Source organism: Penicillium macrosclerotiorum (assembly GCF_028827735.1).
Source record: "Penicillium macrosclerotiorum strain IBT 26536 chromosome Unknown utg000001l_segment0_segment0, whole genome shotgun sequence".
In the NCBI taxonomy this organism is placed as follows: domain Eukaryota; kingdom Fungi; phylum Ascomycota; class Eurotiomycetes; order Eurotiales; family Aspergillaceae; genus Penicillium; species Penicillium macrosclerotiorum.
The window spans coordinates 1,998,905-2,012,116 of NW_026643081.1; the positions used below are offsets into that span (position 1 = coordinate 1,998,905).

The following is a 13,212-nucleotide window of genomic DNA, read 5'->3' on the forward strand; positions in this document are numbered from 1 at the left end:
GCTTTGGGCCATGTTAATGTTACAGTCGCAGGCCAGTGTTGATGTCAGCGTTGTCGGGCCCAGCGTTGGGGAAAAGAGAGAGAGGGAAAAAAAGGGAAAACGGGGAGAAAACTCTGGCGAGCACGATCAAGACCAGAACCTCGCCGTAGATCAGCTAGATATTAGGAGATTATAAGCGATCGCGGGGGAAGAAAAGCTGAAGTAGACATAGACGAGGTCGACGTCCCGAGTCACGAACTCCCCACAACCGCCTCACGGTCTGCGCACCCAATCTCTTCTTTCTCAACCATCCCAGAATCTCCCGTACGACTCCCCCTCCTCCCTTTCCTCATCCTTTCCGTCGCCTGGGGACTTAGTCCGCTCTCTTCGACTACATCTCACGGTCCTGGTTTTCATCCGTCCTAACTCGGTTTGCCCCCGCGGGTCCAGGTCCTTTTCTCCCTATGATCCCCTCTCAAGCTCTGCTGCGGGCCCACTCATAACAACCTCCCGGTCGTTTGCTCCTCTCAATTCTCCCCTCCTCCACCAACTCAACCACACCCCCCCCCCCCTCCCCCATCTTGAACCGCCCATCCACCGTCCACATCGCCAGGACTGTTGTCGGCTTATCTGCGCCCGATCGTCGACCGTGCGGGTTGTTTCCTCCCCGCCTCTCTTCCCCCTCCCCCTCCCCTCGCTCGCCATCCCGCTGCCAACCCCTCAACCACCCTTCTTGACGATCGAGTGTGCCCGGTTAACGCTCTCACCATCCCCGGTGCGCCTCGTGTCCGCTTTTCATTGAGATCGTGCGTGTCCGACCGGTTCCGCTTTGTCGTCAAATTCGGGTCGCTCCCATCCCGAGTGATTCTTTTGCATCAACCTCAATAGAGCTCTCCGGACCACCGCAAAACCGGTGTCCACCTCCCTTCGTTTCCTCCTGTCTCACAGCTGCATCATTTGCGATCCACGACGATCCTTGAACGAAAAAATGGTAGACAGAGACCCAGGCACACCCACCTGGAAGTTCACACAGTGAGTCTTGCCGAGATGGAGTCGTCGGCTCTGTTCGTTACTGCGGAAGATTTGGGAGCTTGCAAAACGATCTCTCTGGATCTTTTGAATTGAACTTTTTTTTTTGGTCAACTGACTGGATTTTCAGATGCTTTGGTGATAAAGGTGATGTAGAAGATATCACAGAAGGTAAAAGGAAATTCCTTTCTCTTCCCCAGCTACCGTCCAATGTCATCCATCAGTTGGGCTAACGGCTGATTTTGAAACACTTCCAGCGGACATCATCTCGACCGTTGAATTCGACCACACCGGTAATTATTTGGCGACGGGAGACAAGGGCGGACGAGTGGTGCTGTTCGAACGAAACGAGACGGTAAAGTTACCCGGTCTCCTCTTCCACGTCCCTCTTCGCGTTTTTTTATTCTTTCATTCTCCTTCAATTCGGCCCGATGCACTACTTCTCTCATGTGTGAAAGACTAATTCCGGGCATGACACTATAGAAAAAAACCTGCGAGTATAAGTTCCATACCGAGTTTCAGTCGCATGAGCCGGAATTCGACTATCTCAAATCTTTAGAGATCGAAGAGAAAATCAACAAGATAAAATGGTGTCGACGACAGAATGCATCACACTTTCTCCTCTCAACGAACGACAAGACCATAAAGCTGTGGAAGGTGTTTGACAAATCGTTGAAAGTGGTCGCCGAAAACAATCTATCCAATGAGATGACTCCTGCCGGCGCCGTGGGTGGTGGCATCCCGCGAGCTCCCCGGGGCACATTCAAGGATGCGTCGGCGCTCAAGCTACCGCGATTGACACACCACGACACCGTTGTTGCTGCTGTCCCGCGGAGAACGTACGCCAATGCCCACGCGTATCATATAAATAGCATCTCTGTGAACAGTGATGGAGAGACCTTTATCAGCAGTGACGATCTTCGGGTCAACCTGTGGAATCTCAATATCCAAGACCAGAGCTTCAACATCGTGGATATCAAGCCAGCCAACATGGAGGAGCTGACTGAAGTGATTACTGCGGCCGAATTCCACCCCGTCAGCTGTAACTGGTTTATGTATGCCAGCTCCAAGGGAACTATCAAGCTTGCCGATATGCGGCAACGCGCTCTTTGTGATGATCATGCTAAGCGTATGTTCCTAATTGCCGAACCTCACTCCCTCTTCCCCCTCTTTCCCCTTACATTCGCCCCTTATTTTATGTTCATTTGTACTGATGGGCTTCTTCTACAGTATTCGAACAAGAAGAGGATGCTTCCTCACGGTCCTTCTTTTCCGAGATCATCTCCTCCATCTCCGATGTTCGATTCTCACATGACGGGCGATACATCGTGTCAAGGGACTATCTGACAGTGAAGATTTGGGACGTCAATATGGAACGTCAACCCGTTAAGACGATCCCTATCCACGAACACCTGCGGCCACGTCTCTGTGATACGTACGAAAACGATAGCATCTTTGACAAGTTCGAGGTGGTCTTCTCCGGTGATGCGGAGAACGTCATGACTGGTAGCTATAACAACAACTTCATGATCTACCCGACAGACGAGCAGAAGGAGACGGAGATTGTACTCCAGGCGGACAAGTCGGCCTTCAAGGCGAAGAAGGTCGGCGTACCGACGCCGATGAACAAGGGCAACGGAAAGAAGGCTGGCTCGCGGTCTGGCAGCCCTGCCGGCCCCGGCAGCCGAATGAAGAAGGAGACCGACGCCGACCAGATCGACTTCAACAAGAAGATTCTGCATATGAGCTGGCATCCCTTCGAGGACAGTATTGCCATTGCGGCTACAAACAACGTAGGTCTCTCCTTGGACTTTGGTCCCTTCTGGCTATCAATTTTACCCCTGGGAAACTAATCATGCGCGACAACAGCTATTCGTTTTCTCCGCTCTGTAACCGGCTCGATCTGCCTGGCCGACACAGAACCTCCATAAATATTTCCCATGGATAGGCGCATCTTGGGGGGATGGGATAAGGTGGCTGGTGGAAGGATCGATGAGACTGGCATGAGACAGAAAGCGAAAAAAAAATGGACGCATCCAGCCCAAAAGAAAGCAAAACATAATGGCCATAGCAGCAAGCCACAGATTCCACAATCTCAGGACTTCCAGTTCATCTTTTTTTTTTCGTTCTCCCGTTCTTCATCCTCCGAGGTCTTTGGCGAAGAACCCGGCATTTGTGCCCGACTTGCCTCGCAACCCCCCGTTCTGCCCCGACAATTTACCCCCTCCTCCCAATCCATATTTTCCTCTCATGGTTTGTATGCAACCGTGTTTTCTTTTTAGGTATCCTGGCGGCGTTGTACGGAGGCGCTTCGTGATAGAGAATGTTAAGCCTGCTTGAGGCCCTTTCATCATTTCTTTCTCATTTTTTTTCCCCGTGATTGTGTTGTGACCAGAGGGGGCGGGCGGTTAGGGGGTTATCTGTTCCAGAGGCACTACATCCATGAGAAATGATTTTATAAGGCATGAAATGGTGCTATGGAGGCTTTCATTATCTCTGCCTCGACGATTATCCATGTAAAAACTCTTCCTCCAATGCTCTCGCCACCTCATAAACCATCACCGCGTCTTGCCGACTCGCTCGTTTGCTCCGGGATTTTTCTGCCAGATTTCGTGGGCGATGACGAAGGCGGAGGGAATGACTCGCTCGCATAATACCAGACGTGACCTATTGTTGACAGTTCTTAGATAAGAAGAACCCATCAATACCGTATAAGATCGTTCCGTACACCCGGATTATCAACGGTCCGACTCGGGACACGCCTTACCGCAGTTGGACTAGCGGGAGTCGGTCAGGAAAGCCTCCACTGGAGAGCCCGCGATCGGTCGCGCGCACTCTTGTCCCTAGATCTTGTCCTCGTCATCGTCAGTTTGAATTGTGTCTCGAGTATAACCTGCTATCTTATCTCAGGGCGCTGGTCATGCTGTGACTTTTGCGCGATCTGCGAGTGTCACCTCCCCAGCGAGCGAGAGCAGCGAACAAGAGACCGCAAGACAGCAACAGCTGGAGCTCACCAGCGTCAGAATCCCACGGTCCCTCCCTCCCTCACTTTTACCTGGCAGATCTATACACTGCCTATCGTTTGATACTACCCCACTCTCCAACTCCGATTTCATGACCAAATCATGAACTCGGGGAACGATTCCTGGCACTCCTCTGCGGGTGGGCCTCCATCACACCCTGGCATGGATCAGATGAATCAACAACCTCGGCCCTTGGGGTCATTTAGGTAGGTTATTTTGAGAACGACTTCTATATTGCGTAAATACCAGGCGCTAACAATGAGTCTTTTGAATCGCAGCCAAAATCCTTCTCAGCAAGGCCCGGCGTCGCAGCCCTCTGGCCCCGTCCTCCCTCCCCCAGCCGGTTAGCATTCTCCCTATACGATTTGCAACCCATGATTGCCCTCGCAGTCAAGATCTCGACACCGGAAAATTTTGCCAGATGTATGAACTGACTTGCATGCGCTGCTGAAAATAGGTCCTTACCATACCCCCGGCCAGTCGGGCGGCCACTCTCTCCCCGGCCTGGCCGAACTGAGCCAGAGCCACGGGGCTCCGCACCAACCTTCGAGCTATGGGCCACACCCACCCGGGCCGTCTCATGGCTCGGGCCATTCCCTTCCCGGCATTGGCCAGGCTATGTCACACGCCTCTCCCCAGTCTTTGAACCGCGAGCGAGAGCGGGATTCTAGGGAACGCGAGATGCTTGAGCGCCAGCGCCAAGAAGGCATGGCTCATCGGGAGCGTGAACAGCGTGAACGGGAACAAATGGAGCGCCAGCAGATGGAGCGCCAACGGGGCGATCATCATCCAGTCCAGAGCCACACCGGCTCTATCCCTCTCCATCAGCCTGTGGCCTCCAAAGTCCCCAACTCCATCCACGGTCCCAATGGCCTTCTGTCAAACCTTGGAGCCAACCCACCTAATGGCCCACAGGGTAATGTACAATCCTCTGGAGGTCCAGGGGGCCTTTTTGGTGGCCCACAGATGCAACATGGTGAGGGAACACCACGCTCATATATGCAGCATCCAGGAGCGCCTCCGATGATGGGATATAACGGGCCAGGCCAGCAGATTCCTGGAAATGTTGCAGCACTAGCTCAAGGCCAACAGCCAATCTTGAACGTTAGTTGCCCATGTGGCTGCCTGTTGGACAAATCTCACCGACTAACCTCAACTTCCCGATTTAGGATGCCCTTAGCTATCTGGATCAAGTGAAAGTAAGGTTTGTGGATCAGCCTGATGTGTACAATCGGTTCTTGGACATTATGAAAGATTTCAAGAGTCAAGCGTGAGTCTTCTGCATGCAAGCGCATTTGATCTAGGTTCCGGGAGCTGACTTTCGACAAAAGCATTGACACACCCGGTGTTATTCAACGGGTGTCGACTCTTTTTAACGGCCACCCGGCTCTGATTCAAGGCTTCAACACCTTTTTGCCTCCCGGTTACCGCATTGAGTGCGGCACCGAAGATAATCCAGATGCAATCAGGGTTACTACGCCATCCGGTACGAATACCTTGAGTATGCCTCGCCCACCACGTTCACTTGATAGCTCAAATGAACTGGGCCCCTCCGGTGGAGTTGGCCCTCACGGTCGTCCCGACTATTACGAAGCTTCACGACCTGGATGGCAACAACAAGCACAACAACCGCAAGGTCACCAGCAAGGTGCGCCTGGATCGTACTCCCCGGCTCACGAATGCTGGGCCCCGGAATGTACCCACAAGACGCACAAGGCCCTGCTCCGGATCACCATTTTGGATTCCAGAACCAGGAGGCCCAGGGCGCCGCGGCATTGACTCACCAACAAGATCACCGCGGCGTTGCACAACTTCAAGGTGCAGCCTCTGCGGCCTCTGGTCTTGGAAGACCATCCTTGATGTCCGTATCTGGCGCCGCATCAAACGCCAGCTTGACTCAGCCGATGAACAGCTTGGCTGGTGTAGGAGGCATGCTTCAGGGAGGTCATGGTGACTTGAACAAGCGTGGGCCTGTCGAGTTCAACCACGCAATCAGTTACGTGAACAAGATAAAGGTTTGTTTCTTTCACTTCGCATTTGACCTGTGGGCATAATATTGACTTGATTTGATAGAACCGCTTCTCCAGCGCGCCCGAGATTTACAAACAGTTCCTTGAAATACTGCAAACCTACCAGCGCGAGTCAAAACCGATCCAGGACGTTTATGCGCAAGTCACTCAACTCTTCAACACCGCTCCCGACTTGCTGGAAGATTTTAAGCAATTTCTTCCTGAGTCTGCAGCTCATGCGAAACAACAACAGCAACAGCGTCTCGCTGAGGAAGCCATTCCAATGAGCAATCTGCGCGGTGATCCAATGGGTGGTCCCTCCCAGACTCCCAATCGTGACGTGAAGATGCCTCCCATGGGTAATTTTCCCATTCCCGGCAAAGACTCTGGAAAGGAGAACAAGAAACGACGAGCCGGCCCTGGCATTAGTATCTCCTCTGTTTCTGGGCCCTCTGGTGTTGATGCAGCTCGCATGCCCGATAATAGGGCCGGGCCTCAGGCGGCTCAGTTCGCAAATGGCAATAAGGTTCGTTCAGCTTACTCGCCATTGTGTTATAGTGATGCGATGAACATCGTATTTCACACTTCCTATCTCTCACTTTGATCTCTTTGAATCTGGCCAGTGGCATCTTTCTGACATCTGTTAACAGAGACAAAAACATTACCATGGCAAGCCTTCTGGTGCGGATATTCCTAACGTCTCTCCAACTTTGATTCCTGCGCTTCCGGAGCCTGTTCCTCCTAGTGTGCAGACGACCCCAAGCCAGGAAGAGATCGCTTTCTTCGACCGTGTGAAGAAGTTCATCGCCAACAAGCAAACTTTCAGCGACTTCCTGAAGCTTTGCAACCTGTACACAAACGACTTGATCGATCGCTTCGTCCTGGTCAAGAGAGCAGAGGGTTTCATCGGCTCTAATGCCGAGCTAATGAGCTGGTTCAAGCGGTTCATGAACGTCGAAGAACCCGAGGATAAGACCATCGACCCCAAGCCCAAGACAGAGGCGGGTACGGTCAACCTTGCGCACTGTCGGTCTCTCGGACCCAGCTACCGTCTCCTACCTAAGCGTGAGCGACAGAAGCCATGCAGCGGTCGTGACCAACTTTGCTTCGAGGTTCTTAATGACGAATGGGCTTCACACCCTACTTGGGCTTCTGAGGATTCTGGTTTTGTTGCACACCGAAAGAATCAGTATGAAGATGCCTTGCACCGTATTGAAGAGGACCGCCACGACTATGACCACCACATCGAGGCCTGCACTCGTACCATTCAACTGATTGAGCCAATCTGTCAACAATTTCTTCACATGTCTGAAGGCGAGCGCGCCAACTTCAAGCTCCCTCCTGGACTTGGTGGTCAAAGTGAGGCTATTTATCAGCGAGTGATCAAGAAGGTCTACGATCGCCAGCGTGGTGAGAAGATCATCCGTGACATGTTTGAGCGTCCGTGCCAGGTCCTTCCTGTTGTACTCTATCGTCTGAAGCAGAAGCTCGAGGAGTGGAAGGCCTGCCAGCGTGAGTGGGACAAAGTCTGGCGCGAGCAGATGCAGCGCGCGTACTGGCGCAGTCTCGACCACCAGGCTATCGCTACCCGGCAAACTGACAAGAAGCTGTTCATTGCCAAGAACATCCAGCAAGATCTCCAGGCTAAGTTTGAGGAGACTCAGACTATGCGCAAGAGCGGGTTGACCCCTCGTAAATACCAGGCGGAGATGAAGTTCCGTGATATGGATGTCCTCCTGGATACCACTCATCTACTCTGCTTGTACATTGACCGCAGTACTTCTGGCTTTGGCGCGGAGCCTCAACGCTTGATCAACTTTGTCAAAGATTTCATTCCTGTCTTCTTCGGGTTGGACCGTGAGACTTTCCATGATTATATGGATGAACTCTCGGTGAGCGCTACTCCCGCCGAAGAACTTGAGGATAACTTCCCTGGCGATGATGCCTCTAATGTCAGCCGGAAGGTTGTCAACACGCAGAAGCTGGATCTCTTGCGTGATACTCTCGAGCGCAAACTGGAGAAAGGCGATGATTTGAACCAGAGCAAGGAAGTTGAAGTTGCGCCGGCCCTGCCTGTGACCACCCAGCTCGCTACCCCTGATGTGCGAGCCACATCTGCGGCTGTCTCTGAGCCTGAGGATACCTTTGATGTGGCAGAGCTGAAGTGGATGGAGCACCCAGGAAATGGCAATTTCAACCTGGAGCGCGAGTACACTCTGAATGAGACCTACAAGAAGACGGAGCACCAGATGTACTGCAACCTCAACATCCTCTGCTTCCTCCGGACTTTCGAGATTCTCTACGCCCGCCTTTTGCGAATCAAGGAACAGGAAGAAGATGCCCACGAGCAGGTCCGCCGGGGTCTTCTGCCCAAGCCCGCAAACGACCTATGTCTGATTGATCGCTTCCCTGGTGACTTCTTCTATGACGTGGATTCCAAGGCGAACCTGTACAAGCAGATCGTACGCATGTGTGAGGAGGTCATCCGCGGCGACATTGACCAGATTCACCTCGAGGAGACGCTGCGCCGCTTTTACATGCAGAGCGGCTACTTGATGTATAATCTGGAGCGGATCTTTTCTTCAATCACCAAGTTTGTGGCGTCTATCTTTACCGGGGACTCGCGCGATCGCAGCTCTGATATTGCCAACCTCTTCTTCAAGGAGCGAGAGAAGGCAGAGACCACCCACCACCAGGAGATGCAGTATCGTAAGCAGGTGGAGAGATTAATCAAGGATGGAGACATCTACCGTGTAACCTACGTGAGTATTTTAGGTTTTGTGTCTACGAGAGACTGCTAATCTCAATATCCTTCAACAGTTCACCAACGATCGACGGGTTACCGTGCAAGTGATGACCACTGAGGAGGCTACGTTCGACAGTGCAGACTTGAGCTCGGAGGCACGCTGGTCATACTACGTGACGGCGTTTTCGATGCGCGATCCAACTGAGGGCGTCCAGTTCTCCGAGATGCGCATGCCGTTCCTCAAGCGCAACCTGCCGGGCAAGCTGGACGAGGACGAGGAGTACGACCGGTTCTATCGGCGTCTGCAGCACTTCGACGGCCTGATCATCCGCATTTGCGCCAACAACTACACTATCCTCTACCAGCCCCCAGCCATGACTGGTTCTGGCGCTCGTCTGCTCCACTTCCTGACAACGATGCTGACCCGGAGACCATCCAGGCCCGGGAAGAAGAGCGCACGAAGGAGAAGGCCGCTGTGCGCGAGAAGCGTCATGATCGCTTCGTTGAGAAGTTTGTCAATAACCCTAGCTGGGCCCGTGGTTTGAGTAAGGACAAGGTCGACGAGTCCAACCAGCGTTTCCGCTCCTGGTTGAACGGTACCCTCGAGAAGGAGAAGTCTACTCCTGCCGAGGAAAAGGAAGACCCCACTGCTAAGGAGGACTCTGTGCAGAAGACCGAGCAGGCTGATACCGAGATGGCTGACGCCGAGCCGGCCGTCGCGGAGGCGTGAGGCCGACAATCTCATGCGGTGCCAAAGAGAGAGAGAGAGAGTCTTACTTGGGTGGTAGCAGAGTGAATAATGCATTTGCAGGAACGATCGCGAGAAGGGGCCGGCGTCTTACACGAGGAAATTGCGACGAGTTTATTAACGGTTCTTTTTTTGTTTCCCCCTTTTTTAACCTTTCTCCCCTAACATCTTACTTGTTTTTACTATCTTCACATTATCGCGTTGAGAGGTGTTCTTTCCCCGCTCCTCAAGGGCCACTGGCCTTGTTTATGTTTTCCCATGTTTTTTTTTTTGCCTATCTCAAATGCACAAAATGGCAGTGCGGTGAATTTCCTTCTCCAACTTTCTGCGAGCGCTTTTTCCCGCCGCTATTCTCCGATGATCGCCGACTAATGTCCGTTTTTTGGGCGAGGACAGCCCGTATTCCTTCGTGAAGGGCCGCATATCTGTCAGGCCAATGAGCGGCATTGTATTGGCGATGGTGTCTGTGGCTGTGTGCAGTTCTAGGGGGTTTGTGGAGCAGAGCCAGGATGGACTGATTTGTGCCTAATTTCTTCAAGTTCCTATAGTCCTCCCCCACACATCGCCCCCTCTCCCCTTTTATTGTATTGTATTCAAATGTATTCTATTGTACCGGGGACCGATAACCATCGCCCTGGTTCAAATCTTAGGCGCTGGCTTTCCCTTGTACCGTAGAATGCCCGATCCTCGTGACTTCCTGTTCACCGGGGAGCATGGCACGACTTTGCTGAAAATCGGCCCGACATCGTATATCCCGTCCCATAGCGAACCTCAGCCCTCAAACCTCTAAACATCCCTCCAGGATCAAACCACTCCGGAAACCTGAGCAGATCTTTGTCCCGGCGAATCGGGGTGACCCGCGCGTCTAGCGATCCCCCTCTGATAGGCTAGCAATACCCTCGGTGTTCAGAAAAGGCTTAAGCGGTTCCTCCGTGTGGCCGAGCCAGCTTAACCGATACAGTCCGAGACGGTGGACTGACTGGCCCCAGAGCTCCCCCGGCCCGGGTGGATCCTTGATCCGCGGGCCCCAGGGCTCTGCGATCTGCTGCAGCCGGTCGCGGCTTTGCACTTGCGGCCTTTCTGATATCTTCCTTGTCCGCGACTTCGGTCCCGCCCAAAAAAACACTGGATTGGGATGGCATATCCGGAGATCTGGATAATAATACGGGGTATCAGGGGTATCCCGGGGACAATCCGTAAACCATCAAGCTGCATTGGCGAGGGAGACATCCAGTCGGCGAGAGATGACGAGAAAATACCGAGTGTGGCCGAGCGAATCCCGAGTTGACGTCACGATGAATCCGGCGGGCGCTAGGCCCAATTGGGGCGTGGAGTGTCAGAGAACCGATTCCCCTCGAGATTGTGCGACTCTTGGAGTTGGAAAGGGAGAAAAGGAAAAAATGATAGAGATATGGAATTAGCCTGAGAGCAGTCAATGCGACTCTTTTCTCCCTATATGGTCCACAATTGGAGCTGGTAAGAGCCTGAGGGGAAGCAATTGGCCTGCGGAAGAGAATACATCCCGTTCGCGGCGCCTACGGTCTAGCCTGCAACCCCGTAATTCGAACCAGACTAGGCCTGTGAATCGCCTCGTTCCTTTCTCCCGGCCTCGTCTGTCCGTTTCTTTAGCCCCTCGGTGGGACCGCGTGACAAAGATCCGGTGTGGTGGCGGTTCCCTGGTCAGCTTTGCCCGTGGGGTTCAGACTTATTTCTATCCTGCTTCCTTCCACAGCACCTCGACCTTTCTTTTTTTTTGCCTCTCTCTTTCTCATCTACGTGCTTAATCTCTACTCTTTTTCTTTTTTTCGTCTTGTCGCTTTGAGACACCTCTCCACTCCATTCTCGTCCGGTTTCTGTGTCTGCTGCGCTTTAAATTTCCCTCACAATGGCTGCCTCTGCCGCACTCAAGAGCCGGGTACGCCGGCCGTCCTATCTGAAGAAACTGGCCAAGGCAGAGGATTTGATTGATCTGTTTCCCCATGGCTCGTACATCGGCTGGTCCGGTTTTACAGGTGTTGGATATCCCAAGTACGTGCCATTGCCCCTGCTGCACTTCATCCAGAGCCAATCCAAAAACTTCAATTACTCTCGATTCCCAGAATCTCGCACTAATGCATAATGCCACTATCCAGGAAAGTCCCCATTGCTCTGGCAGATCATGTCGAAAAGAACAACTTGCAGGGCAAGCTCAAGTATAACCTCTTCGTGGGCGCTTCGTCCGGGGCAGAGACAGAGAACCGCTGGGCGCGCCTCAACATGATTGAGCGGCGTAGCCCGCACCAGGTCGGAAAGGAAATCGCGAAGGGCATCAACAATGGCCAGATTAAGTTCTTCGACAAGCATCTCAGCATGTTTCCCTCGGATTTGGTTTATGTATGTCTTCGCCCCCATTGGCCCGATCGGCAGCTTCGGGATTTCCCGCCGCGGAGAGTGGAGGATCACCGCTAACCAACTGCCATCATGCATGGCCTGTAGGGCTACTACACGCTGAACAAACCTAACAACAGACTGGATGTGGCCGTTATCGAGGCCTCTGCCATCACTGAGAATGGTGGTATTATCCCCGGTGCGTCCGTCGGTGCCTCGCCGGAATTGGTCCAAATGGCCGATAAAGTCATTATTGAGGTGAACACCGCAAGCCCGTCTTTCGAGGGCCTGCACGACATTGTGGGGTCCGACCTTCCCCCAGGCCGCAAGCCCTACCTGATCATGGCCCCCGAGGACCGAATTGGTACCTCTTACATCCCGGTTGATCCGGAGAAGGTTGTTGCAATCGTGGAATCCGACTACCCCGACCAGACCCAACCGAACGCGCCCGAAGATGAAGGTTCGCAAGCTATCGCCACCAATTTGATCGAGTTCCTCAAGCATGAGGTCAAACACGGCCGTTTACCCCCGAACCTGCTACCCATCCAGTCCGGTATTGGCAACATCGCCAACGCTGTTGTCGGCGGCCTGAGCAAGGGTGGTGCTGACTTCACCAACCTGAAGGTCTGGACCGAAGTCCTGCAGGACTCATTCCTGGACTTGTTTGACAGCGGAAACCTCGACTTCGCAACCGCGACCTCCATTCGCTTCTCGCCCGATGGATTCAAGCGTTTCTACGACAACTGGGAGAAGTACGCCGGCAAGCTGCTCCTGCGCTCGCAGCAAGTCTCCAACTCGCCTGAGATTATTCGCCGCCTCGGCTGTATCGGCATGAACACCCCAGTCGAGGTCGACATCTATGCCCACGCCAACAGCACCTGTGTCATGGGTTCGCGCATGCTTAACGGTCTTGGTGGCTCCGCCGATTTCTTGCGCAACGCCAAGTACAGCATCATGCACACCCCCAGCACTCGTCCTAGCAAGGTCGACCCCACCGGCGTCAGCTGCATCGTTCCCTTCGCCACCCATATTGACCAGACCGAGCACGACCTGGACGTCATCGTCACCGAGCAGGGCCTCGCTGATGTCCGTGGTCTGTCTCCCCGCGAGCGTGCTCGCGTCATCATCAACAAGTGCTCCCACCCGGATTACAAGCCTATTCTGACTGACTACCTCGACCGCGCGGAGTTCGAGTGCCTGCGCAAGGGCATGGGCCATGAGCCGCATCTGCTTTTCCAGGCGTTCAAGATGCACAAAAACTTCCAGGAGAAGGGCACGATGAAGATTGACTCGTGGGAGTAAGACAAACGC

General features: G+C 53.4%; 3 protein-coding genes across 3 annotated transcripts; all 3 read left to right on the forward strand.

The window, feature by feature from the left end:
- Window positions 1-967: 967 nt before the first annotated feature.
- Window positions 968-2,861, forward strand: N7462_000665 (protein phosphatase 2A regulatory subunit CDC55; the record flags this gene model as incomplete). Its single annotated transcript, XM_057072391.1, has 5 exons — window positions 968-1,011; window positions 1,139-1,179; window positions 1,266-1,363; window positions 1,492-2,137; window positions 2,239-2,861. The coding sequence occupies 5 exons, from the start codon at window positions 968-970 to the stop codon at window positions 2,859-2,861; spliced, it is 1,452 nt and encodes a 483-aa protein (XP_056938921.1).
- A 1,272-nt stretch (window positions 2,862-4,133) lies between these two features.
- On the forward strand, window positions 4,134-9,516 carry N7462_000666 (transcriptional regulator SIN3; the record flags this gene model as incomplete). Its single annotated transcript, XM_057072392.1, has 11 exons — window positions 4,134-4,237; window positions 4,310-4,374; window positions 4,489-5,135; window positions 5,201-5,301; window positions 5,363-5,517; window positions 5,564-5,692; window positions 5,748-6,046; window positions 6,105-6,566; window positions 6,691-8,802; window positions 8,861-9,086; window positions 9,152-9,516. 11 exons carry the CDS (start codon window positions 4,134-4,136, stop codon window positions 9,514-9,516), a joined length of 4,665 nt encoding a protein of 1,554 aa, XP_056938922.1.
- Window positions 9,517-11,419: 1,903 nt separating this feature from the next.
- Window positions 11,420-13,203, forward strand: coaT (acetyl-CoA hydrolase ACH1; the record flags this gene model as incomplete). Its single annotated transcript, XM_057072393.1, has 3 exons — window positions 11,420-11,562; window positions 11,667-11,907; window positions 12,010-13,203. 3 exons carry the CDS (start codon window positions 11,420-11,422, stop codon window positions 13,201-13,203), a joined length of 1,578 nt encoding a protein of 525 aa, XP_056938923.1.
- Window positions 13,204-13,212: the final 9 nt, after the last annotated feature.